Source organism: Pleurodeles waltl, chromosome 3_1, assembly GCF_031143425.1.
Source record: "Pleurodeles waltl isolate 20211129_DDA chromosome 3_1, aPleWal1.hap1.20221129, whole genome shotgun sequence".
Classification (NCBI taxonomy): Eukaryota; Metazoa; Chordata; class Amphibia; order Caudata; family Salamandridae; genus Pleurodeles; species Pleurodeles waltl.
Genome location: NC_090440.1, coordinates 1,393,828,943 through 1,393,854,001, shown reverse-complemented (window position 1 = coordinate 1,393,854,001; position 25,059 = coordinate 1,393,828,943). Strand labels below are relative to the sequence as shown.

General features: G+C 47.9%; 1 protein-coding gene across 18 annotated transcripts in view; it reads right to left on the bottom strand.

Moving 5' to 3' along the window:
* Positions 1-25,059, bottom strand: part of PUM1 (pumilio RNA binding family member 1) — an 859,012-nt gene that overhangs the window by 19,021 nt on the left and 814,932 nt on the right. For all 18 annotated transcript variants that reach the window (XM_069224905.1, XM_069224910.1, XM_069224908.1 and 15 more), the window contains one exon: positions 24,491-24,683. In XM_069224905.1, the coding sequence (XP_069081006.1) occupies positions 24,491-24,683 (193 nt within the window). The remainder of the gene's footprint in view (positions 1-24,490; positions 24,684-25,059) is intronic.

The window sequence follows — 25,059 nt, the reverse complement described above, 5'->3', positions numbered from 1 at the left end:
ATTTCTTACTTTGAAATAGTATATACAGAGCCAACTTCCTACAGGGTGTCTCTGCTGAAGCTGTGAAGGAAGTTGCAGAGCTGATCAGGTTGGCAAGTTGGGACAGAGAAGCCCAGGGAGCATTCTGTGGCCCTGCTCTCCTTGAATCGTTCAAGAGCAGAGCATGCAATATCTCTATACAGGGAAGTTCTATCGAACAGCATGTCCATGAGGGAAGATTGGAACACTGTTTGAAAACCCGGAGGTCCACAGCCAAGTAGGGTAACAAATGGTAATGCTGGTGTCAATGACCTGCCTGATAAACACTGTGCTGTCCAAGTCACAACAAATAATTAACTTTGCAGTGTCAAAACCATCCTGTATTGCCTGGGCGAGGTCCCGTCGCAGATCTTCAAGGACCCTGGGAGGGCTTGGGCAACCGAATCATAAAGGGCATAAAGTAGTGTCCCAGCAGGCAGCTGGCATTTACTTAAAGTGCAGGGATGGTGGACAGGAAGGCTCACAACCCAAACTTCTCCATACATTTTGACGTCCAGCTGGGGTGTATATATATTAAGGAACGTGTTGAGGTTAGTCTTATTTGAATATGTTTGCACCATCAAGTTTTGCAGAAAAGTGCTGAGATAAGTACACAGATGCTGAGGTTGGGTGGTGAAGACATGCAATCTGGCAGTTGACCAGGGGCCAGAGCAATATTTCGCCCATGCCCTCAATAAAGTGTCTGTAGGGCCCTTGTTATAAGGAAAATGTCTCAGTGGATGTTTGCACCGGCTAAAAGACTTCTGTGGGAACATTGGTCTTGACCTCCCAGGTGGGGAGATCAAGGACTTTGGCCGTCCTAAGCATTACCATGGCGTAATAAGCACTGTGGTTACTGGCAGGACCAAGGGATGAGTGGAGCCCTGACCAGTAAAGTATCAAGGCAACTGGCTTCCTGTATGTGATCATAACAATTCTCCTCATGATAAATGTTGCTAATTTCATTACCCTGCATTGTAATCATTATTTGACTCCTCGTCGAACAGGGAATGCAAGGTGTGAGTTTGTCTTAGTGTAGGCAAATCTAGCAAACGACGAAAGGCCTTTAGGGCAGCCAAGGTCAAATAAGTGCAGAGTCTGTCAGAGGAAAATTGGGCCCTCGTCTTTCAGTGTCGATAGAGTTGGCATCAGTGTACCAGTAACCAGTGTGGACCATGCTGTTGGAGATGGAGCTGGATGCAGTCCAGATGGTACAAGTGGTGCAGAGGGTGAACTCGCTTCTGGTAATCCAGATGGTGAACCACTTCGCTCTGTGGGCCTGACAGGTGCGCCAGAGGGAGTTGGCAAGGATCTAAAAAGTAGAAGCATGTCCTCGTAGGGGTCTAGGGGTAAAGGATGGCCCTAGGAACTCGGGTTAAACAAAATGCCGGATCAGCTCTGAAGTTGAAAAACATGTGAGCCAGATAGAGATGTATGGCACCGCCCCCAAGCCTTCTCAGGGGAGAGTGAGTGGCGGAAAGGGGGCGATGTTCTGCATAAATTTCTTGCGTTTTGAAGACTGAGATGAGACCAGCCCCTGAAATGACACCTGCAACTTCTGGATCTAAAATGGGACCTGGACTGAACTTTCACCATGTACTGGTATTGTTACAGTCTTCTGGCGCTTGGCGATGTAGAGTTTCCCACTGGGGTCCTGAATGGCCTTGAGATTCATAAACGCACAGTCACTACAAGCCTTAGTGTTGTGGCTGGACTCCAGGCACTACAGGCAAATCAGGTGAGGTTCTGTCACAGATATTGGTTTCCAATAGCCCTTACAGAGCTTAACAATGGTCTTTGTTGATGACATGTTGTAGGAAAGTGCCACTGTTGGCATGGTTAGCCCCCACTTTTTGCCTTGTGTTGATGCCAACTTTGATTGAAAGTGTGCTGGGACCCTGCTAACCAGGCCCCAGCACCAGTGCTCCTTCCCTAAAACTGGACCTTTGTTTCCACTATTGGCACAGCCCTAGAAACACAGTTAAGTCACTGGTAAAAGGTACCCATGGTACCAAGGGCCCTGTGGCCAAGGAAGGTCTTCAACAGCTGCAGCATGTATTATGAAACCCTAGGGGACCCCTCACTCAGCACATGCCTTGCAGCTTGTGAGTGCTGGTGGGCAGAAAAAGACTAAGTCGACATGGCACCCCTCTCAGGGTGCCATGTCCAAAAACTACTGCCTGTGGAATAGGTAGGTCACCCCTCCGGCAAGCCTTATAGCCCTAAGGCAGGGTGCACTATACCACAGGTGAGGGCATAGCTGCATGAGCAATATGCCTATACAGTGTCTAGGACCATTCTTAGACATTATAAGTGCAGTGTAGCCGTATTGAGTATATGCTCTGGGAGTTTGTCATTACAAACTCCACAGCACCATAATGGCTGAATTATACTGTGAAGTGTGGGATATGTTGAAAAATGCACACAGAGGGCATCTTAGAGATGCCCCCGGTATGCTGGCCCAACTGCTAGTGTAGGACTGACCGGTCTGTGCCAGCCTGCCACTTTCAGACAAGTTTCTGACCACATGGGGTAAGTACCTTTGTGAACTCTGTGGTCAGAAACAAAGCCTGTCCTGGACGTAGGTGCTTCTCGCCTCCCCCTGCAGGAACTGTAACACTTGGCGGTGAGCTACAAAGGCTCAAGCCTAGGGTTACAGTGCCCAAGGGCCAGCTAGTGGAGATGCACCCCCCACCCGCCTCCTGCCCCCAGCCCCAAGACAAAGCCCCACTTTTGGCGGCAAGTCCAGTGGAAAAATTAGAGAAAACAGGGAGGAGTGACCACCCCAGCCAGGACCACCCCTAAGGTGTCCAGAAGTGAGGTAATCACCTCCCTGCAGACTCCTCCATCCTGGTGTGGAGGAAAGGGGCCAGTAGGGATAGGAATGTGACCGCCCTCCCCCCAAAGGGAGTGGGCCCAAGGAGGGTGTAGCCACCCTCAGGGACAGTAGCCATTGGCTACTGCCCTCTGACCCTTAACACGCCCATAAATCTAGGATTTAAGGGCCTCCCTGAACCCAGCTCACCAGATTCCTGGTGACCTACAAGAAGGACTGCTAAGCTGAAACCCCCAGCAGAGAAGAAGGAAGACGACAACTGCTTTGGCCCCAGCCCCTGCCTCCTGCTTCAAAGAACCTGCAAAGGGACCAACAAAGCATCCAGCAAGCCCAGTGACCACTGCCACCTCCAGAGGACTGCCCTGCACCTAAAAGGACCAAGAACTCCCAAGGACAGCGGATGTCTGAAGAAACCTACAATCAAGGACTCTCACCTCACTCCGGATGCGTGAGTCTTGACCCCTGTGCACCAGACGCCCAATTCCTGTGTCCAGGTGGTCCACCCAGTATGAGGGGGTCCCCTGGCGATTGCTAACAAGTGCCCTGCCTAGGTTGACCTCTCCACCCCTCCACGACGACCCTTGCAGAGGGAATCAAAAGGACCCCCCCCACCCGACCGCAAGCTGAGGACGAAGATATCCAATGCCTAAAGGACACACTTCACCCACAGCCCCCAGGCCTTGGAGAAACCGACCCCCAGTGCCTCAATGTTCAGAAGGCGGCCCTCCTCCATGTTCGGCCAGTGGTGTGCCTGAGACACCCCCTAGACCTTGCCTGCAGCCTCGGAGTGACCCCCAGGGTCTCCTCATAGCCCAGCATTGGAAACCAGACGTCCTGTTTGCACCCTGCTGCCTCTGTGCCGCTGAGGGTGTATGTTTGGTGCCTACTTGTGGGCCCCCTCCAGTGCTCCTCTAATCCCCTCTGTTCTTCCCTCCGAGTCGCGGGTACTTACCTGCTGGCTGACCTAATTCCGAGGACCCCCTGTCTCCAAAGAAACCAATGTTAACTTTGCTCAACTTTGAGCTCTGCACCTGGCCCCGTGTTGCTTGTGGTGGGTTACCTTGAACCTCAACCAGTGAACTTCCTAAAACCCAGACACTGAAACTGTAAGAGTTGTACTTACCTGTAAACCGACCTAACATTTCTTCCCCTCAGGAACTGTTTGAAAATTGCAGTGTCCATTTTTAAAACAGCCTTTTGCCAATAATTCCAAAACTGTATTACTTACCTATTTCAAACAAAGTACTGTTGATATCTGTGTGAAATAGGTACTTACCTGCAACTTGAATCTTGTGGTTCTAAAAATAAACTAAGAAAATTTATTTTTGCAATATAAAAACCATTGGTCTGGAGTTCTCATTGAGTGAGTGCTTCTCATATTGCCCATGTGTGTACAACAAATGCTTTGCACTACCCTCTGATAAGCCTAACTGCTCGACCACCCTACCACAAAAAGAGCATTAGCATTATCTATTTTGGCCTCTGTGGAACCCCTGGACTCTGTGCACACTAGATCTCACTTTGATATAGTATATACAGAGTCAGCTTCCTACACATGTCCCTTGTAAACTGTAAAACAATTTTTTGAACCAGGTAAGGGTCTCAAAGAGATGAGAGGGCGCTGCCAATACATGTCTGGTCGAGTGGAAAGAAAGGTGCTTGAGTGACACGTATATAAGCTGTGCATGTCATTTGCTGAGTGGAAGGGCATCTGTACAGAAGCAGAGGTATTGCTGAAACATTTTTGGATCGAGTAGGACACCTGGGAAATATTCAAAAGGTGAGATATTTGCAGCTAGAAATCTATCAGAATAACATTCTCTGACCTAGTCAAAGACCAATAAAAAACCTGGTATCCATGCCATTGGATCATTTTTCATTCACCTCATCTAGTTCGGCGGGAGTCCAGTTATACGGGATGTTGCAATTTCAAAGTCAATATCATTTCTTTCCAATTCACCTTTGAATCCCCCAGCAGAGAAGATATCTAACATGGGGTATTAGGAGCTAAAGATCATACTCATACTGCACTTATGGTCAACATTGAATATTAAAACTTTGTTTTTTTTAAATATCTGTAGGAAGTTGGCTCTGTATGCACTATTTCAAAGTAAGGAATAGTATGCACAGAGTCCAAGGGTTCCCCTTAGAGGTAAGATAGTGGCAAAAAGAGATAATACTAATGCTCTATTTTTTGGTAGTGTGGTCGAGCAGTAGGCTTATCAAAGGAGTAGTGTTAAGCATTTGTTGTACACACACAGGCAATAAATGAGGAACACACACTCGGAGACAATTCCAGGCCAATAGGTTTTTGTATAGAAAAAATATATTTTCTTAGTTTATTTTAAGAACCACAGGTTCAAATTTTACATGTAATACTTTGAATGAAAGGTATTGCAGGTAAGTACTTTAGGAACTTTGAATAATCACAATAGCATATATACTTTTCAAATAAAACACATATAGCTATTTTAAAACTAGACAGTGCAATTTTCACAGATCCTAGGGGAGGTAAGTAATTGTTAGTTCTTGCAGGTAAGTAAACCACCTGCGGGGTTCAAGTTTGGGTCCAAGGTACCCCACCTTTGGGGGTTCAGAGCAACCCCAAAGTTACCACACCAGCAGCTCAGGGCCGGACAGGTGCAGAGTTCAAAGTGGTGCCCAAAACGCATAGGCTTCAATGGAGAAGGGGGTGCCCGGGTTCCAGTCTGCCAGCAGGTAAGTACCCGCGTCTTCGAAGGGCAGACCAGGGGGGTTTTGTAGGGCACCGGGGGGGACACAAGTTAGCACAGAAAGTACACCCTCAGCAGCACAGGGGCGGCCAAGTGCAGTGTGCAAACACACGTCGGGTTCCCAATGGAAATCAATGGGAGACCAAGGGGTCTCTTCAGCGATGCAGGCAGGCAAGGGGGGGGCTCCTCGGGTAGCCACCACCTGGGCAAGGGAGAGGGCCTCCTGGGGGTCACTCCTGCACTGGAGTTCCGATCTTTCAGGTCCTGGGGGCTGCGGGTGCAGAGTCTTTACCAGGCGCTAGGATCTGGGAGTTAGGCAGTCGCGGTCAGGGGGAGCCTCGGGATTCCCTCTGCAGGCGTCGCTGTGGGGGCTCAGGGGGGCAACTCTGGCCACTCACGGTCTCGCAGTCGCCGGGGAGTCCTCCCTGAAGTGTTGTTTCTCCACAAGTCGAGCCGGGGGCGTCGGGTGCAGTGTAGCAAGTCTCACGCTTCCGGCGGGAGATGTAGTTGTTTTAAAGTTGCTCCTTTGGAAACAAAGTTGCAGTCTTGGGTGAACAGGGCCGCTGTCCTCGGGAGTTTCTTGGTCCTTCTAGAGCAGGGCAGTCCTCTGAGGATTCAGAGGTCGCCGGTCCTGGGGAAAGCGTCGCTGGAGCAGTGTCTTTAGAAGGGGGGGGAGACAGGCCGGTAGAGCTGGGGCCAAAGCAGTTGGTGTCTCCGTCTTCTTCTGCAGGGTTTTTCAGCTTAGCAGTCCTCTTCTTCTTAGGTTGCAGGAATCTAGTTTCCTAGGTTCTGGGGTGCCCCTAAATACTGAATTTAGGGGTGTGTTTAGGTCTGGGAGGGCAGTAGCCAATGGCTACTGTCCTTGAGGGTAGCTACACCCTCTTTGTGCCTCCTCCCTGAGGGGAGGGGGACACATTCCTATCCCTATTGGGGGAATCCTCCATCTGCAAGATGGAGGATTTCTAAAAGTCAGAGTCACCTCAGCTCAGGGCACCTTAGGGGCTGTCCTGGCTGGTCAGTGACTCCTCCTTGTTTTTCTCATTATCTCTCCTGGACTTGCCGCCAAAAGTGGGGGCTGTGTCCAGGGGGCGGGCATCTCCACTAGCTGGAGTGCCCTGGGGCATTGTAACACGAAGCCTGAGCCTTTGAGGCTCAATGCTAGGTGTTACAGTTCCTGCAGGGGGGAGGTGTGAAGCACCTCCACCCAGAGCAGGCTTTTGTTTCTGTCCTCAGAGCACAAAGGCCCTCACCACATGGGGTCAGAAACTCGCCTCTCAGCAGCAGGCTGGCACAGACCAGTCAGTCCTGCACTGAACAATTGGGTAAAATACAGGGGACATCTCTAAGATGCCCTATGTGTGCATTTTTTAATAAATCCAACACTGGCATCAGTGTGGGTTTATTATTCTGAGAAGTTTGATACTAAACTTCCCAGTCTTCCGTGTAGCCATTATGGAGCTGGGGAGTTCGTTTTTGACAGACTCCCAGACCATATGCTCTCATGGCTACCCTGCACTTACAATGTCTAAGGTTTTGCTTAGACACTGTAGGGGCATAGGGCTCATGCACCTATGCCCTCACCTGTGGTATAGTGCACCCTGCCTTAGGGCTGTAAGGCCTGCTAGAGGGGTGACTTACCTATGCCACAGGCAGTGTGAGGTTGGCATGGCACCCTGAGGGGAGTGCCATGTCGACTTAGTCATTTTATCCCCACTAGCACACACAAGCTGGCAAGCAGTGTGTCTGTGCTGAGTGAGGGGTCCCTAGGGTGGCATAAGACATGCTGCAGCCCTTAGAGACCTTCCCTGGCATCAGGGCCCTTGGTACCAGGGGTACCAGTTAGAAGGGACTTACCTGGGTGCCAGGGTTGTGCCAATTGTGGAGACAATGGTACATTTTAGGTGAAAGAACACTGGTACTGGGGCCTGGTTAGCAGAGTCCAAGCACACTTCTCAGTCAAGTCAGCATCAGTATCAGGCCAAAAGTGGGGGGTAACTGCAAAAGGGAGCCATTTCTTTACAATATCCTTCCCAACAAGTACCACTAGATGATAGAATAAAGCACAGCACGTTAATGTGAAATAGTTTTATGCTGCAAGACATCCATTATCCACTCTGCTTCTAAATGGCAGACACAAGAAGAAACATACAATTATTGATTTAACACTGCCAAGGATTCAGCGCTTGGCCCACTGCTGGTGTACGCAAGTCCCGTTCCAGAAATTTGTCTAGACCATTTTGTGATTCAATGTATAATACCATACCAGAGTAAATTTTTATTTTGCAAGTGCACTGACTGCCTTTATATTATCCTTTTTTATCAGGTTATGAAAAAAGATCAGGGACCTCCAAGACAGCAGATAAATCTAAAAGAGACTTTACATGTTGCAAATGTTTGAGGTAATGCAAGTCTCTTCACCACAGATTCATCAATAACGTAATCTGCCCTTTTTTCTTGCTATTTTAAGAGTGACGTTTTTTATTAATAGAATAGTAGGAGAAAGGGAATCAGTGGCATCAGGTACATCATCAGTGGCACCATAGGGGAAGATGTGGAGTTAAAGTAGACATCTGCAGAGTGATTTGATGGACATGTGTTGCTCTAAAAGCATTGGAATCAGCACCCAATCCAGAACAGGCACAGCCGGCGTGACAATGTTACGTTTTTGACTATGGCAGAACTGTTAGGCAGAAGATTTCACGTTTATGAAGATGGATTCAAACAACTCAAACAAACTTCTGACTAGTCTCTACTTAAGCCAGATCAGCTGAGTAGAGAATGCTGCTCTCTGGTTTTAGCTTTCTAAATATAGGCATAGTTTCAGGATCTAAATCAGTTAAAAGATACCTGTGATCAATATTGATTTTTGCGAAGGTGTTGTGTCATCTTTACTTGAGTGATGAGGGCATGAGATCTACTTTTGGGAGAGGACTTTAAATATGTTCTTTAGAGTTCTTCCTACTGCTACTACAAGAGGCACAGCTGTCCGTGAACTTTAAATACCACATAAAGGTCAGAAGGTAGTCCACCTACAACATTTAGTTTTAGCACCTTAATTCAGAGTTTTATTTTGGAGAGAAATATGCAGAAACTCTCCTAATCACAGCAGTATATTTCGAACTGGAAGGTGCTATTCCATGGATGATGCTAAAAAAATAATGTAATCTGAGAAAGCATAGGGAAACCTGGACACACATCACAAATAGGAAACTGCCTACACCTTCTGCAGAGCCCTGCTGACTTCTTCAGGGCAGAATTGTTTCCTGTTTGCAGGTTTCTTCATTTGATGACTCCCCTTATGGTGCACGTAACAGGATTCCCAGAATACTGGTTTTAAGGTGGAAATTTTCAGATGGTCAACTGTTTGATTGGATCAATCAGAGTCCACGAATGATAATGCTTCAACTCTTTCAGGTAGGCCTGTTCAAAGAACGTTGGCTCTGGTAGCCAGACACTCAAAACAAATGGTTCTTGAGAGTTCTGATATTACATCAAAAGAAATGAAAATAACTCTGTTAATGCTAATAACCACGGCTTTTGTTGCTCCTAAGACAACTGATAATGGCTGCTCAGTTCGCTGGTACTCAATTTTTAAAAAGTGGACAGTCAAGTGTTTGTCCCCTGGATTCATACTTGTGACTGCCAGGGTACACAAGGCTTTAGCAGCAAACACAATGCAACTTTTCGGGCAAAGTGAAAAAAATAAAAAAATTACTTATCTCTATGCTAATGTTCTCTAGTATTGATATCTGTTATTCACATGCTTGAATCTTCCTCCTCGTCATAGTGAGAGTCCCACGGTAACAGTGATAAAAGCTTTAGCATTTATCTCCAATGCAAAACCAATACACATTGTTAGCCTAGTCACACTGTTTTAACTCCCAAACTTCAACAAGTCAGAGCTCCAACCATAGATGCACTCATCCCCTGCAGATCCACCCTACCTCATTGTAAGGAAATGCCTCCTTGGCATGGTTGCCCCCTGACTTTTTGCCTTTGCTGATGCTATGTTTACAATTGAAAGTGTGCTGAGGCCTGCTAACCAGGCCCCAGCACCAGTGTTCTTTCCCTAACCTGTACTTTTGTATCCACAATTGGCAGACCCTGGCATCCAGATAAGTCCCTTGTAACTGGTACTTCTAGTACCAAGGGCCCTGATGCCAAGGAAGGTCTCTAAGGGCTGCAGCATGTCTTATGCCACCCTGGAGACCTCTCACTCAGCACAGACACACTGCTTGCCAGCTTGTGTGTGCTAGTGAGGACAAACCGAGTAAGTCGACATGGCACTCCCCTCAGGGTGCCATGCCAGCCTCTCACTGCCTATGCAGTATAGGTAAGACACCCCTCTAGCAGGCCTTACAGCCCTAAGGCAGGGTGCACTATACCATAGGTGAGGGTACCAGTGCATGAGCATGGTACCCCTACAGTGTCTAAACAAAACCTTAGACATTGTAAGTGCAGGGTAGCCATAAGAGTATATGGTCTGGGAGTTTGTCAAACACGAACTCCACAGCACCATAATGGCTACACTGAAAACTGGGAAGTTTGGTATCAAACTTCTCAGCACAATAAATGCACACTGATGCCAGTGTACCTTTTATTGTAAAATACACCACAGAGGGCACCTTAGAGGTGCCCCCTGAAACTTAACCGACTATCTGTGTAGGCTGACTAGTTTTAGCAGCCTGCCACAAACCGAGACATGTTGCTGGCCCCATGGGGAGAGTGCCTTTGTCACTCTGAGGCCAGTAACAAAGCCTGCACTGGGTGGAGATGCTAACACCTCCCCCAGGCAGGAATTGTCACACCTGGCGGTGAGCCTCAAAGGCTCACCTCCTTTGTGCCAACCCAGCAGGACACTCCAGCTAGTGGAGTTGCCCGCCCCCTCCGGCCAGGCCCCACTTTTGGCGGCAAGGCCGGAGAAGATAATGAGAAAAACAAGGAGGAGTCACTGACCAGTCAGGACAGCCCCTAAGGTGTCCTGAGCTGAAGTGACTCTAACTTTTAGAAATCCTCCATCTTGCAGATGGAGGATTCCCCCAATAGGGTTAGGATTGTGACCCCCTCCCCTTGGGAGGAGGCACAAAGAGGGTGTACCCACCCTCAGGGCTAGTAGCCATTGGCTACTAACCCCCCAGACCTAAACACGCCCTTAAATTTAGTATTTAAGGGCTACCCTGAACCCTAGAAAATTAGATTCCTGCAACTACAAGAAGAAGGACTGCCTAGCTGAAAAACCCCTGCAGAGGAAGACCAGAAGACGACAACTGCCTTGGCTCCAGAAACTCACCGGCCTGTCTCCTGCCTTCCAAAGATCCTGCTCCAGCGACGCCTTCCAAAGGGACCAGCGACCTCGACATCCTCTGAGGACTGCCCCTGCTTCGAAAAGACAAGAAACTCCAGAGGACAGCGGACCTGCTCCAAGAAAAGCTGCAACTTTGTTTCCAGCAGCTTTAAAGAACCCTGCAAGCTCCCCGCAAGAAGCGTGAGACTTGCAACACTGCACCCGGCGACCCCGACTCGGCTGGTGGAGATCCGACGCCTCAGGAGGGACCCCAGGACTACTCTGATACTGTGAGTACCAAAACCTGTCCCCCCTGAGCCCCCACCGCGCCGCCTGCAGAGGGAATCCCGAGGCTTCCCCTGACCGCGACTCTTTGAACCTAAAGTCCCGACGCCTGGGAGAGACCCTGCACCCGCAGCCCCCAGGACCTGAAGGACCGGACTTTCACTGGAGAAGTGACCCCCAGGAGTCCCTCTCCCTTGCCCAAGTGGAGGTTTCCCCGAGGAACCCCCCCCTTGCCTGCCTTCAGCGCTGAAGAGATCCCGAGATCTCTCATAGACTAACATTGCGAACCCGACGCTTGTTCCTACACTGCACCCGGCCGCCCCCGCGCCGCTGAGGGTGAAATTTCTGTGTGGGCTTGTGTCCCCCCCGGTGCCCTACAAAACCCCCCTGGTCTGCCCTCCGAAGACGCGGGTACTTACCTGCAAGCAGACCGGAACCGGGGCACCCCCTTCTCTCCATTCTAGCCTATGCGTTTTGGGCACCACTTTGAACTCTGCACCTGACCGGCCCTGAGCTGCTGGTGTGGTGACTTTGGGGTTGCTCTGAACCCCCAACGGTGGGCTACCTTGGACCAAGAACTAAGCCCTGTAAGTGTCTTACTTACCTGGTTAACCTAACAAATACTTACCTCCCCTAGGAACTGTGAAAATTGCACTAAGTGTCCACTTTCAAAACAGCTATTTGTGAATAACTTGAAAAGTATACATGCAATTTTGATGATTTGAAGTTCCTAAAGTACTTACCTGTAATACCTTTCGAATGAGATATTACATGTAGAATTTGAACCCGTGGTTCTTAAAATAAACTAAGAAAAGATATTTTTCTATATAAAAACCTATTGGCTGGATTTGTCTCTGAGTGTGTGTACCTCATTTATTGTCTATGTGTATGTACAACAAATGCTTAACACTACTCCTTGGATAAGCCTACTGCTCGACCACACTACCACAAAATAGAGCATTAGTATTATCTATTTTTTACCACTATTTTACCTCTAAGGGGAACCCTTGGACTCTGTGCATGCTATTCCTTACTTTGAAATAGCACATACAGAGCCAACTTCCTACACTCATATTTCGAGCACAAGTGTAATACAAGCATAAGCGATTTGAAATGGTGTTTTAACGTGGAGGAGGGAGGGGCGCATGTGAATTTATAAAACATGAATACTGAAGAAACACCGTATACAGTTCAGTAACTTTTCCAGTTCTGACTTTTTAATACATTCACATGCTTGAATCAGACTATTTAACAGTATCCATTTCACCATTTGAGGTGGGTAAGGAGAATCATCATACCATGAAAGTGCCTAAATGAGAAGAGTAAAACCAAGCTCATTGATACTAGAAATGGGCTAAAAAAAAGTAGCACATCAGCAAGCAATAACAATAACTGAAACATTCGAGGAAAAGGGTAGATGTAATAACAGATATGGCCTACAGGGCTGAAGATGCCGTGACCTTTTGGGTTGAATGAGCCTTCACGTTGGCAGTACGAAGATGTTCTGCCTTTTCATGACAGAAGGCTATAGTTGCTGAGACCCAGTGACCAATGCCAGCCCGTGATAAGGCCTGACCCTTTCTTAGAGATAAGAAGGAAATGAGCAGCTGACTTGACTTCCAGAAAGCTTTTTTTCTTTGTAGGCAGAACTTAAAACAGCGTTTAATGTCCAAAGACTGCAAGACCCTTTCCGCAGGTGAGGATGGAGCTGAGAAGAAAGTCAAAACGATGGGCTCATTGAGATGAAAGGTTGTTGGCGTTTTCGAGATGAATGATGGATTAGTGCGCAGTGTGACTGTCCTTTTTAAACTCTAGATAAAGTTCTTTAATTGTCAAAACCTTAATTTTACGTATCCATCTCGCAGACGTAGTAGCCAACTGAAAGGCCACTTTCCAACCGAGGAATGTCAATTCAGACTTGTGAATGGGTTCAAAGGAAATCTCATACGTTTTGTTGACTGTGCTTAGCAGCCGAAGAACAGGATGAGGCTTGACTGGACGGTAAGCCTGAACAGACATTTCATAAACTCCTTCACAAGTCTATTGGACCATAATGATAACTGTTCAGATCTCCATCTGAATCTAGAGATTGCAGCAAGATGCACCCTAATGGATGCATGCGTGCAACCTAATTTGGCTAGATGCAGCACATAGTGGAGAATCTGCTCAGGTGTAGACGAAAAAGGATGGTAAGACTGAGAAGCACACCATGAGCAAAATCTTTTCTACTTTGCAGAGTAGCATTTTGTTCGTGGAAGGAGCACAACCATTATGTAGAACTGAATCACGTTAGTCAGAGAGCTAGAGCTCTGAATTCAGCGTAGTGAGGAGCCAGGCTGAGAAGTTGAGAGTTTGGATCTGTGGGTGAACCACTTGTCCCTGTTAAATTGACAGTAAATCCTCCTTCATCGTTAACTGAATGTGCGAGCCACTCAGATAAGCGAAGAAGCTCAGTGAAACAATTCTGTCTTGGCCATGCTGGGGCGATGAGAACGAAGCAGCGAAGGTTCTGCCCCCATCCAAGAAAAATGGAAGGTGTTACACCCCCCCATATACTCGTTGAGGATATCTGCTGGTGAAAAATTTGCACTTCTTGTTGAGAGCAGTGACGAAAAGATCTAGGGCAGGATAACCCCAAGACTGGAAAACCTGACTCTGGCTGAGCTTCCACTTGTGGCATTGCTCGTCCGTTCTGCGGAGGGAATCCGCACATTTGTTCTGTGCTCCTGTAACATGCTATATTTTCAACAATGTGGTTTTGGTTAACAGCCACTCCAATATTTGCCGTGCTTGAGTTGACACAGCCTGTGATTCTGTCCCTCCTTGTTTGATAAGATAAAATATTGTCGTAGTGTTGACTGTTCTCATCAATGCTGTAGATCTGAGGATTCTAAGATGAAAGACCTGAAGGCCTAGAAAAACAGCCTTCAGCTCTTGAAGGTTTATGTGAGACAATGCTTTCTGACAGGACCACTTCCTGTGAACCTCTAAGCCCCGAGCCTTTTAGGGAGGCGTCTGCTGTCCTTCCTCACCACCCGTGGTATCACTTGAAGGAACAAGTGGAAGGAGCGAGTCCCTGTGAGACCTTGTTTCTGATAGACCACCAGGACATCGCTAACCTCATCTTTGGAGTAATTGAAATCCTGTCCTCAAAAGATCCGTAGCATTGAGTCCACTGTGCATCAAGCTGATCCTAAAGAGGCAGCATGTGAAGGCGGCAATTTGGAATCAATGGGATGCTGGACAACATCCTTCCCAACATAGACTCGTATGTTCTTAATGCAGTGAAGTCTTTTGAAGAGAGGGTTTGAGTGATTGCTTGTAAGCGCAAAATCCTTTCTTCAGTAGGAAAGGCTTTTGACAGCTTCTCCTAGAAACACCTCCCACATGGATGGAATGAATGAGGACTTTTCCTTGTTGAGGCCTAAGGATTGAAACAGCTACAGACAAGCCTGTGTCGACCTCTTTGCTGAATGAAAAATGGGACCCTTTATCACCCAGTCATCCAGGTACGGGAACAACTGGTGACCTGAATATCTGAGAAAAGCTGCCACCGGTAAATACTCCAGACGTGGACCTTAACAGCACCTTGAACTGATAATGGCATATTGCCACCTCAAACTTGAGAAACAATTTGGTGCTTCGGATTTGGTGTATCGGACTATGTAAATATGCGTCAAGTAGATCTAGGGAAGTAAGGTCGTTTCCAGAGTCCACCAGCTGCAAAATCTCCTGAAGAGATAGCATCCTGAAGGGCTGTTTTTGATGAACTTGTTTAAGAGCCCCAGATCCATCACCTGCCTCCACTTTCCTGACTTCTTACTTGAAGAGGAAGAAGATGGAGTAGAACTTGGTTGCACTGATTGAAAGGCACTTCATTTATATCCTCCTCGGAAAGAAGCAATCACATTTCTTTCTTCAAAATGAGGAGATGACAATGAGTTGCCTTGCACAGAGGTAGACTGGGGGGCTTTTCAACAAATTCCAGGGTGTAACCGTGTTGCATTATGTGTAACACCCATTTGGAAGAGATGAGCTTCTAGTGATCAAAAAATTTGGAGAGAGAGTTGCCGAACCGGAACTGAGGTGACAAGAACTGGTTTCACAGCATTGCCTCCTGCAAGTATCTTGTGACTTTCCTCCTGCTGAAGGATGTCAACGCACTAGCTGTCTGGAATACGAAGACTGTTGTTGGTCTGTAGGACTGGGTGGGATGTCATGGTAGAAAACCTTGCTATGAGTAAGGCTGAAATCTTTGCTGGAACTGTTTCCGGGTCCTAAAGTACAAGTTACTTATCTTTGGAAATTAAATATCTGGTAGACATATTCTAGTTGCAGATTACTTACCTTAGAATTTTCGTCCCAGGCAAAAGGCTAGACCCAGAAATTTTTTCTTTGAGCAATACCCTTGTGCGTCGGTAGGTGGCGTCCGTCAACTCTGCAGGAGGCGTTAGTCGCTGTGATGACATTGGGAGTAGTACACAGACGCCGCCTCAGTGCAGTGACGTCAGTTTCTTTTAACGACTTTTCACACCAAAACACAGAGCCGCTAAGAACACTGAGATTGGTGCGCTAGAGCTATGAACCTGAAGGGGGAATCCCTGTCCCTACAAATTTGTTCGCAAGCGGAGAGGATGGGTGGATCTGTTAGGAATATGCAACTAGAGTATGTCTCTACCAGATATTTCATTATCAAAGGTAAGTAAGTTGTACATCTGATAGGGACTTCTAGTTTCAGATTCCTTACCTTAGAATAGTTACTCAAGCAATGCCATCCTCTGAGGTGGGCTGCGAAAGTCCTGCAGTACCGAATTACCAAAGTAGTCGACCTGACTGTCCAGGCAGTAATGTTTGGCAAACCTGTGCAGGGATGCCCACATAGCTGCCTGGCAGATATCCAGGACAGGAACTCCGCATGCTAACGCAGTGGAAGCAGCAGTTGCTCTGTTGGAATGAGTGCACAAGCCCTCAGGGGGTTGCTTATTGGCCAAAGCGTAGCACATCTTGATGCAAAGAAGTACCCATCGAGAGATGCACCACCTTCCCTTTCTTCACACCCACATACCAGACAAAAAGTTGATCGTCTACCTGGAAATCTTTGATTAAAATCGATTGAGGTAGTCACCAATGCTCTTTTTGAGTCCAGACGGTGGAGTCTCTCCTTCTCATGAGAAGGATGTAGGGGTGCGTTAGAAGTAGGCAAGGTGATGGACTGGCCTACATGAAAAGGCGTAACAACCTTGGGAAGGAAGGAAGGAAGCCTTAGTGCGCAAAACCACTTTGTCAGGGTGCACAGAAAACAATGAAGGCTTGGAAGAAAGAGCTTGACGCTCACTCACTTTGCGAGCTGAAGTGATGGCAACAAGAAAGACAGTTTTGAAAGTGAGGAGCCGTAAATGGCAATTGTACATCTGCTCGTAAGGACAAGATTGAGGTCCCTCTGAGGCATGATAAATGGAGTGGGAGGAAATAAACGGGTGAGACCTTTAAGGAATCTATTCACAATAACAGATTTAAAGAGTGAGGGCTGATCAGGTAGCCTAAGAAAGGCCGAAATGGCCACTAAATACCCTTGAAGGGTGCCCAAAGCAGAACCCTGCTGGGCCATAGAAAGAATGAACAAAAGAACCTCAGCTAGAGGAGCACAGAGGGGATCAACAGATTTGTTGGCACACCATGCCACAAATTTATGCCAACGACAGGCGTATAACCGTTTTGGTGGAGGGATGCCTGGCTGTCAAGATAACATCACAGACTTTGGGTGGAAGATCAAAAGTAATCAACTGCCGCCGCTCAATCTCCAAGCATGAAAGTGGAGATTGGAAAGGTTCGGGTGGAGAACCGTCCCCTGTTGCTGCGACAGAAGATCCACCCAAAGAGGCAGTTTGAGTGGAGGATCGCTGCACATGCTCAATAGCTCTTCATACCATACTCTCCGTGCCCAGTCTGGAGCTACCAAGATAACTTGGGCCCGGTCGTTCCTGATTTTCTTGAGAACTCTGGACAGGAGTGGTATAGTTGGAAAGGTGCAAAGGAGGCCGGAGTTTCACTCGGGACAAAAAGCGTCTCCGAGCGAGTGCCGCCTTGGAAACTCCAATGCGTAAAACAGCTGAGCTGACATTGCGCGTTCTCTGCGGAGACAAACAGATCTAACCAAGGCTCTCCCCACTGCTGAAAGAGACCTTGCACTACCACCTGGTGGAGAAGCCATTTGTGATCGGCTGTGCATCGACAGCCAAATTTGTCCGCTCTGGCATCGAGAGAACCCGCCAGATGTTGACCCACCAGGGTAATGCCCTGATGTTCCAACCATTGCCCAGAGGCGTAGTGCCTCCTGACAAAGGATCCAGGACCCAACTCCACCCTGTTTGTTGCAGTACCACATGGCGGTAGTATGGTCCGTGAACACTTACACTACTTTCCCTTTGAGAGAGGGAAGAAATGCTTTCAACGCAAGCCTTATCGCCTGTAGCTCCAGAAGAGTGATATGGAGCCCAGACTCTGCCAGAGACCAGAGGCCTCTGATCTCCGCCTCTCCCATGTGGCCGCCCCAACGCAGAATCAACGCATTTGTCACTATGTATAGATTTGGCTGGGGAAGGGAGAGGGATCTGCCATGGACCCAATGCAGATTTGAAAGCCACCACACCAGGTCTTTAACAGTCCCCGCCGAGATCTGGACCAAGTCAGAGATTCCCCTGATGCTGCGCTGCCTGGAACTTCTAGTCCCACTGCAGAGCCCACTAATACCATCTGGCATGTGTCACTTGCAGGAGGCCATAAGGCCCAGCAGCCTCAGAGTCAGTCTCACCGAAACCCAAGACAGAGGCTGAAAGAACAGAATCATAGCCTGAATATCTTGGACCCGCTTTTCGGGAGTGTAGGAAAATGCCACTGTTGGCATGGTTATCCCTAACTTTTTGCCTTTTGTTGATGCCAGCTTTGATTGAAAGTGTGCTAGGACCCTGCTAACCAGGCCCCAGACCAAGTGTTCATTTCCTAAAACTGTACCTTTGTCTCCACAATTGGCACAGCCCTGGCACACAGATAAGTACATTGTAAAAGGTACCTCTGGTACCAAGGGCACTGTGGCCAGAAAGGTCTCTAAGGGCTGCAGCATGTATTATGCCACCCTGGGGACCACTCAATCAGCACATGCACACTGCCTCACAGCTTGTGTGTGCTTGTGAGGAGAAAAAGACTAAGTCGACATGGCACTCCCCTCAGGGTGCCATGCCCACAACTCACTGCCTGTGGCATAGGTAAGTCACCCCTCTAGCAGGCCTTACAGCCCTAAGGCAAGGTGCACTATACCACAGGTGAGGGGATAGCTGCATGAGCACTATGCCCCTACAGTGTCTAAGACAATTCTTAGACATTATAAGTGCAGGGTAGCCATAAAGAGTATATGGTCTGGGAGTTTGTCAAACACAAACTCCACAGTTCCATAATGGCTACACTGAAATCTGGGAAGTTTGGTATCCAACTTCTCAGCACAATAAATACACACTGATGCCAGTGTGGAATGTATTGTAAAATGAACCCATAGGGCATTTTAGAGATGCTCCTGAATACCAGTCCTACTCCTAGTGCTAGGCTGACCAGTTTTGCCAGCCTGCCACAACCACACGCGTTTCTGGCCACATGGGGAGAGTGCCTTTGTCATTCTGTGGCCAGGAACAAAGCCTGTACTGGGTGAAGGTGGTTCTCACCTCCCCCTGCAGGAACTGTAACACCTGGCGGTGAGCCTCAAAGGCTCATGCCTTGTGTTACAGCACCCCATGGCAGCCCAGCTAGTGGAGATGCCCGCCTCTCCCCCCCCTCCCTTCCCGACCACTGCCCCCACTTTTGGCAGCAAGGCTGGAGGAGATAATGAGAAAAACAAGGAGTCACCACCCACCAGTCAGGATAGACCCTAAGGTGTCCCCCCTGCCTTTAGAAATTCTCCATCTTGAATTTGGAGGATTCCGCCAAAAGGATTAGGGATGTGCCCCCCTCCCCTCAGGGAGGAGGCACAAAGAGGGTGTAGCCTCCTGACCTAAACACACCCCTAAATGTAGTATTTAGGGGCGAACCAGAACCCAGGAAATCAGATTCCTGCAACCTACACAAAGAAGGACTGCTGACCTGAAAGCCCTGCTGAGACGACGGCGACAAATGTCTTGGCCCCAACCATACTGGCCTGTCTCCAGACTCAAAGAACCTGCACAGCGACGCATCTGACAGGAACCAGCGACCCCTGAAGACTCAGAGGACTGCCCTGAAACTGAACGCCCAAGAAACTCCTGAGAACAGCTGCACTGTTCAACAAAAGCAACATCTTTGAAACAAAGAAGCAACTTTTAAAGAACTCACTCTTCCCGCCGGAAGCGTGAGACTTCACACTCTGCACCTGACGCCCCAGGCTGGCGCTCCAGAGAACCAACACTGCAGAGAGGACTCCCAGGCGACTACGACCTCGTGAGTAACCTGAGACGACCCCCCTGCACCCCCACAGCGACGCCTGCAGAAAGGATCCAGAGGCTCCCCCTGACCGCGACTGCCTGGTAACAAGGAACCCGACGCCTGGACCCAGGACTGCACCTGCAGCCCCAAGGACCGAGAGAAACCAAACTCCAGTGCAGGAGTGACCATCAGGCAGCCTTCTGCCTAGCCCAGTCGGTGGCTGGCCCGAAAAGCCCCCCTGTGCCTTTTCTGCATCGCCTAAGTGACCATCGGGTCCCTCCATTGCTTTCTATAGCAAACCCGATGCCACCTTTGCACACTGCACCCGGCCGCCCCTGTGCCGCTAAGGGTGTGTTTTGTGAGCCTGTTTGTGTCTCTCCCCAGTGCTCTACAAACCCCCCCTGGTCTGCTCCCAGAGGACGAAAGTACTTCCCTGCCAGCAGACCGGAACCGGAGCACCCCTGCTCTCCATAGGGATCTGTGTGTTTTGGGCCCTCCTTTGACCTCTGCACCTAACCGGCCCTGTGTTGCTGGTGCAGTGACTTTGGGGTTGCCTTGAACCGCCAACAGTGGGTTGCCTATGTCCAGAAGACTGAACTTGTAAGTGCTTTACTTACCTCAAAAACTTAACCATACTTACCTCCCCCAGGAACTGTTGATTTTTGCACTGTGTCCACTTTTAAAATAGCTTATTGCCATTTAAACCTACATTGTGTGTACTACTGCTTTAATTCAAAGTTCCTTACTTACCTGTGTGGAGTACCTTGCATTTAATGTATTTACTTAAAATCTTGAATCTTATGATTCTGAAGTAAATTAAGAAAATATATTTTTCTATATAAAAACAATTGGCCTAAAGTTAAGTCTTTGAGTGTGTGTTCCTCATTTATTGACTGTGTGTGAACAACAAATGCTTAGCACTACCCTCTGATAAGCCTACTGCTCGACCACACTACCACAAAATAGAGCATTAGAATTATCTAATTTTGCCAGTAGCAACCTCTAAGGGGAACCCTTGGACTCTGGGCACACTTTCTCTCACTTTGAGATAGTATATACCGAGCCAACTTCCTACACGGCACAAAAGGCATGCGGGGTTCATGGACCGCAGCATGAGACTGGAGGAAGAAAACATCATGTTCCCAAATTGTTCCAGCCTTTTTTGGTTCCCTATCCGGGGGTGGGGAAGGGGGTGCGCCGGAGGAAGAGGAAGCCTGGATGACAAGAATCTCAGGGGTGGGATGTTGGGACAGGAATTTAGGTTCGTTCAGGGCGGGCTGATGGCGGCGTGTGACAATCCTGTTCACAGGAGCCCCTGTGTTGGGTTTGGACTAAGTACATTTGTGAGGGCTTCATTGAATGGCAAAAGGGGCTCAGATGTGGAAGCCGCTAGCTGAAGCACCTCTGTCAGGAGATTGGACCTGACCTGTACAGTAGGAAGCTCAAGGCCAATGACCTCAGCCGCCCTGCTGACAATCATAGCATAAGTTGCTCCCTCCACCATAGCCATGGCAGGAGGAGACAGCATGCCAGCGTCTGGAGAGGTATCCAGACCACTGGCATCGCCCAACTCCTGTGTGCAGTCCAAGTTAGGGTCATCCTGGTATTCATAAGGATCCAGGGACCCCTCCAATCCTTCCCCGAATTTGTACCCATAAAGAAAACGGTCCAATCTGACCTAGGGTGAGTAGGCTCCATCGAAGACCGAGGTGGCGTTGGTTGACGCTGTTCCGACTCCAAGTCGTGGGGTATGAGGATCGAGTCTACGTCGATGGTGGGCACCCGTGGAGTCGACAGACGCCACCTACCGGTGTGCAAAGGTATTGCTCGCAGAAAAAAATCTCCGGATCCAGTCTGACGCCTGAGGGAGAATTCTAAGGTAAGGAATCTGCAAACTAGAAGTCTTTATCAGATTTGGCCTCTACCTCTGCCCCAAAAGAGCTGGAAATGCCTCTGCTGCAAGGTGCCCTACGATTACGCCACGCAGGTATCTCCCTTTATAAAGTGCAAAGACTTTTCAATGTGTTTTCCAAACAGATTCTCGCCATCAGACAGCATGTTGAGAATTTTCACTTGCATTTCGGACCAGAATGCAGTTGCTTTTAGCCATCTTTGGTGCAGCAATATTGCAGCTCCCGCTTTTTGTCTGAAGGCTGTGGAAGAAACATCCATGGCCACAACAATGAATTCAGACAAGGCCTTCTCTTCTTCCATTAATATTTCCCAGGGTTCCTCCTTTTTGTCCTCTGGGAGATACTCCAATAGAGGTGAAACGTCAGACCACATCTGATGGTCGTATCTCCCAAGAATGGCCAGCGCACTGGAGGCTTGTATTGGAGTAGGTGCAATAGCAGATAAAAGCTTTCCAAGATTATAGAGCCTTTGGCCTTCTTTGGCAAGAGGATCCGTGCACAGCGAGGAAGGGTTCTTTGCTCTTCTCCGGGCAGCCTGCATAAGGACCGAATTCGGTCTCGGTTGACCAATGGAGCCATGCCGTGAATTTTCCAGAGCGTTGTATTATTTTTTTAATCTAGCGTTGGGATAATAGCCGATACCGATGCTGTGGGTCTTCATTAGTTTTAGGCCTTCTTGCCAGATTAAATCAACAATAAGGATAATACCACTTGTGAGCTGTGCTACTGCCTTAAAATAAAAGAGGAAGCACTCTGTTTAGCTGGCAGAGGAAACTACCAATGTTCGCTGGTGGAGAGTCCACTATGGGAGGAGTAGGAGATGCTGGCATGGTGTCACAATCATCACACTCACTCAGGAGGGTCACTAGGATCCAATTGGATGTCTCACTCTTCCAGCTGCTGGTCACCATCACTGTCCTGAAAGGTATCCTGAACAGTAATTAATGGTGGTACAGGTCTTTCTTATTGTGAATTAGGTGTGGTCTGTGGGGCAGGAATGGACTTAACGGCTTCCTACCTAGAGGCAGACTGTTAAGCATCATTGGCATCTGGGAACCTTTTGCAGTAGTCCTTTATCATCATGCAGAAGTGCACGACAGGGATTGCAATAGCCGGCTCCTGCCCCTGGTGTGGTTCTTCCTCTTGGTCTTCATACGGATTGTGTTCCTGGAATGTATTGTATTCCTGGCTGGATTGATGACCCCCGGCAGAGAAAGAATATTCACCCTTGAGTTATGCTGCATAGTCCCCTTCCCCATCATCCGCCTCCCTGACACTTAACGTTCAACTGGAAAGGGCTATACAGTGGACAAAAATGTTCATCCCCAGATTCCTGAAACTGCAGTAAATGTGTTGGAGGCAGGAGTCAAATCTTTTAAATCTGAGGCAGAGAAGAGGTCATACCCTTGCTAGAAATAGACAGTCTTTTGCCGTCTATGGGGTCGTCAATGACGTGGATCCGGAAGTAGACTTCGTCGAAGGAGCAGTAGCAGGTTTTGCCATTGTCGTGGATATCTTCGCCATCAGACAGTCTTGTCAACGACATCGTCAGACTCTTCCTCAGCGACAATCAGGAAGTCGTCATTTTGGTCATCAACGTAGTTGAACTTGCCATCAACATCGTTGTCCACGAGGACATTCTAGGTGACATAGTAGCTGTTATCAGGAGTAGATAAAGTTGGTGAAAAACTTTTCATGAGAGGAAGAAGGACCTGCTGGCTTCTTGCTTCTATTCCTCTCAGTACTGGTCTCCCACCTGCGAGACCTGGATCTTATAGAGTCTGTCAGAGGCTGAAGAACGCCCCTTCCTTTCCTGGCCTTGAGGAGGAATGAGCCCTCTCCTCGCACTCAGTATGTGTCTTCTTTTTCTGCAGCGACAGAAGCAATCTACCCTCTCAATCTTTGAGGGTTTTAGCAGAAGAAGCATGGCAATGTTTGCAGTCTTAGTCTTATGCAGGGGATAAAGACAGTATAAGCATTCTTTGTAGGGGTCCTCAGAATAGAGCCTGGACCTTCCACAAGTCTTTCAAGGTGTGAACAGTCTTTTTGTAGACTCCGACATTGTCAAAAACAGTCAAACACTCCCAGAGACTCCCTAACACACAATGTGCGGTAAGAAGTCTGAGGTATAGTGGCTCTGCAGGGGATGAGTGTTCTGGGTCTGAGCTCTGATGGGTTGAAGATTGGGTGTTAGAACAATGAATAGGCTAACAATGTGTATTGGTTTTGCATTGGAGATGAATGCTAAGGCTTTAACACTGCTTTTAGTATGGTTCCTGTGGGACTCTCACCATGAAGGACGGGGAAGATTCAAGCATGTGAATCTATAAAAGATACAATACTGGAGAAGAAACATTTTCACACAATCATGATGATGGTAATCTGTTGCTTGTGGGCTTGACGCTCTCTGTAACAGAAGGAATGTAGTATTCCAATAGCTGACAGCTCCATGGGCTTGTGTGTTTCGGGGGGACGTAAACTTTCCGAAATTGATACACAGTAGAATCCCAGAGTCACTTTTGCAGCTTATCACTGGGACGTATCCAAGTTATAGTCAGAGACATTCAACAACAGATCAATCATTATAGGAAGTTTGTGGAGAACAGGAATTGATAACCAGTTGTGCGGTATGCATAAGTTATAGGTCTACATGAGGGGGGCTGGCTGCACAGTGAGCATTATATGCAAGAAATCTTTTCATACAAGTAAGGATAAACATATTAGTAGTAAAACCAATAATTAACAGCAAGCGATACTTCATGACTGACACTTACACTTTGCTGCATCGATAATACAGTATATAGGTTTATCATGACAACCATTGTGGCATCCTTGTAATGGGTGCCACAGACGAGGAAAAACAAAGACTAATTCTGTGACGTTGGCTCTGGATAAGTAAGGATCTATGCTGCCAAGCACAAAATGTCCAAATTAAGTTCCTAAAGACATGCCACCACTGCGTAAAATGCCAGCTTACCTTGTGCATCACAATCTTACGCTGCGCTGGTTCTGCCACATCTATCATTTTCTGTACCACATAGTTGGCATACTGGTCTTTCATCATGGTGTACAGCGCACTGTGTGGACCGTCATTCATAGTGCAAACCTCATCAATTAACATGGCACGTTCTGTGCGAGAAGCATGAGTTACACATTTCTCCACGACGTTGCTGCAGCAAGGAAACATGGGCAAAAACATCACAATGAAGCACAGCCTCTGGTAATGCCCAGCAGTTTCTCTTAAGATGCAAGTAATCACAGCTACACTAGTTACTACACTCTGAAGGAACAATGCCCACTGTTACAGTGGTCACACATGGGCTACGCAGAAGAGCAAGTGGCCCAAAAATAAACGTAAATAATAAGGGATGGATAATAGTCAATGACTTAGTTGGTTTCCACCCAGGGATTCTAAGTGAAACATAGAATGGCCTCTGGATTTCATGGCATGTTTTAAACATTTCTGTATCTCCTTTGTATCTTTGTTCATATTAATTTTATTATAATTTAAGATATTATATTTTGACATTAATTTACCTGTCAAAT